This window comes from Cryptomeria japonica, chromosome 5 (assembly GCF_030272615.1).
Source record: "Cryptomeria japonica chromosome 5, Sugi_1.0, whole genome shotgun sequence".
NCBI lineage: Eukaryota > Viridiplantae > Streptophyta > Pinopsida > Cupressales > Cupressaceae > Cryptomeria > Cryptomeria japonica.
In genome coordinates, this window is record NC_081409.1 from 643,025,431 (window position 1) to 643,027,867 (window position 2,437).

General features: G+C 36.2%; 1 protein-coding gene across 1 annotated transcript; it reads right to left on the minus strand.

The window, feature by feature from the left end:
- Window positions 1-859: 859 nt before the first annotated feature.
- Window positions 860-1,829, minus strand: LOC131049762 (pathogenesis-related protein PR-1). The gene has a single exon (XM_057983829.2). It carries the CDS (start codon window positions 1,703-1,705, stop codon window positions 1,142-1,144), a length of 564 nt encoding a protein of 187 aa, XP_057839812.1. The 5' UTR covers window positions 1,706-1,829; the 3' UTR covers window positions 860-1,141.
- Window positions 1,830-2,437: the final 608 nt, after the last annotated feature.

Consider the following 2,437-nt stretch of genomic DNA (forward strand, 5'->3'; position numbering starts at 1 on the left):
TTTACAGATTCCTCTCTTGGAAAGAAAAATAAGAAATTGCTATATCAACCGAAAAGAGAAACATTCTACGTACCTAACACTCGCTTTTTATTGTTTATTCATGTTTTTAATCAAGACCCTGCGAAAGCTGCAAAGCACTAAAAATTGACAGTAGCAGGAAGTTTTTCTTTCTGTTTGTATACATTTTCAATTTAGAGTTATAGATAACATAGTTCCAATAACTGTTATCTTATTGTTATGTTGACTCTCAATGATAATCATAGTGAAAACATTAATAAATTTGTTTTGTACCAATAGTGGATCTTTTTTTGTAATATTTTATCCATAATTGACCCATGTGTGCACCACTATTGGAACAGTTATGGGATATCTTTAGTTAAGTATCAAGGGCCACTTTGAAATGTGTACTTATTGACCTTTGTATGCATAACTGATTCCACAATGTGTTACATGCGAAAATAGCTATAAGCAGTTAAATCTGTGGGTGCGCAAAGTTAAATGTGTGGGTGAACAAAGTTAGATCTGACGACTACTGATGCTCTTCCCCTATTTCACTCCAGTATCTCATCAGGCAAACTTTCCAAAAAAACCAATCATTTCTTTCTCTCCTCTTCATTTCTAATTTATTTCATTTGGATTAACCCAACTTCTCTATAGTGCCATTGGTCCTGTAGTTTTCCCGAAAAGGCCTAAGATGTATTCTCTAAATCTTATCAAAACAGAACCAAGTAAGCTTCATTAATTTTATGGTCAAACCTTTGATAATACAGCTATCCATTCAAAGATAACCAGATTTTCTGGACCCAAATCAGAATATTTTTTAACCTTTTAGACATTTTTCCCTAACAAAATTACCATATTTGGAATGACATCCTTCTCATAATCACTACAAAATAGACAATTTCCAAGGGTGCATTACAGAGTGAAGTACGGGTTATACAGTAGAAACATTTCAAAGCAAAGGGAGCAGTAGCATAGATGGGTACCCACCATCAACATTACAAGCCATTAGGCATTCCTAAACCGTCTTCAACATAGCTTTTGTACAAATTCCTACTTGACAGCGTGAAGAAGAGAGCACAAAACAGATTCATAATATCTTTTTAATAAAAATCATAATATATAGCAACAAATTACATCCTCAATAAGGTTTCTGCCCAATGTAATTGCCCGGAGGATCATAGTTGCATGTCATGAACACATCCCCACGGTTGCATATTATTCTAGCACACCCAACACTCCTTGTTTTTCTCCATACAATCTGAGTATAATGCCCACATTGTTGATACCCATTGCAAGAATTCCTCTGATAGTTATAAAACTTGTACTCTCCAATCCATGCAGAAACAGCATCCTTAGGTTGCCAAGCTTTACCACTTCCCCAGAAGAGATTTTCACCATATGGGCCATTAGAATGTGTTAGGCTACAGTCCCCCCTCCTCTGGTTTGCCCACCATTTTGCATAGTTAGCAAGCTTTTTGCTCCATCTTAATGGTGGGTCTCCAACTCTTGCCCTGATTTGGTTCTGTGGAACTAAAAACTGGGGCACATAGTTCTGTTTCCTACGGAGCACTCTTCCTTGTCTGTTGTTATCACCTGCAATGCAATGGGCTACAGAAAACCAAAGCACTGCTAATAGCAGAAAAGTAATAAACTTAAATCCCACCATTGCAGAGCCTTCCTGCATAATATGACCACTTCTCATTCCATTTTATAATGGCAGAAAAGAGTATTATTAAATTTGTTTATCACAGAAGATTAGTTAAAAGAAATAAAGGAATTATGAGTCCTGAGTGGAGTAGCGATTAGGTACCATGTGCAACCACAGGAAAGGACTCTCGATCGAAAAATTTCAACCTAGACAAAAAAAAATAGAAGGTTCCGTAAAACACAAAAAATGACAGAATATAGATAAAATAAAAAATGCAAGGAATGTATAAATATATATATATTAACTCCCTACTTTGCACACAGTCCGAGGATGGGAAATTTATTGTGGAGTAGTTGAAAATAATGGCAGCCAGAAAAAGGGTTTCCTAGGCAAACTGATTACTATTGAATATTTTAGATAATTCAATTCATTCATTGATGGTGGCGTCCCGTTTATTGAGGTGAAGTTGTTGGGCACATGGCAAGTACAGAAGCATCCTTTAATTTCCTGCCAAAACATTGAAAAATCAGGGTGGCTCACATGCTCCCATGTGATCGCCTGACCCACCAACGACTTTCATTCATTTGAAGAGACATCTGAGCAGCTATTTATGGCCACAAATTTAGCCTCACTTCAGGAATTTGATAAAATGCACTTCTCTTCTTCTTGCAATCTCAGATCTGCATGATTAAAATAGAAGTTTTGTTCATAACTTGAATCCTTCCCCACTACTGTTGCACCAAACCTATGCAGGCTATGCTCTATCAAAAATATATAAATAGAGTA

Bases quoted from the DNA above. Each gene is read 5' to 3' on its own strand.
- LOC131049762 (XM_057983829.2), bottom strand. From the start codon at position 1,705: ATGAGAAGTGGTCATATTATGCAGGAAGGCTCTGCAATGGTGGGATTT.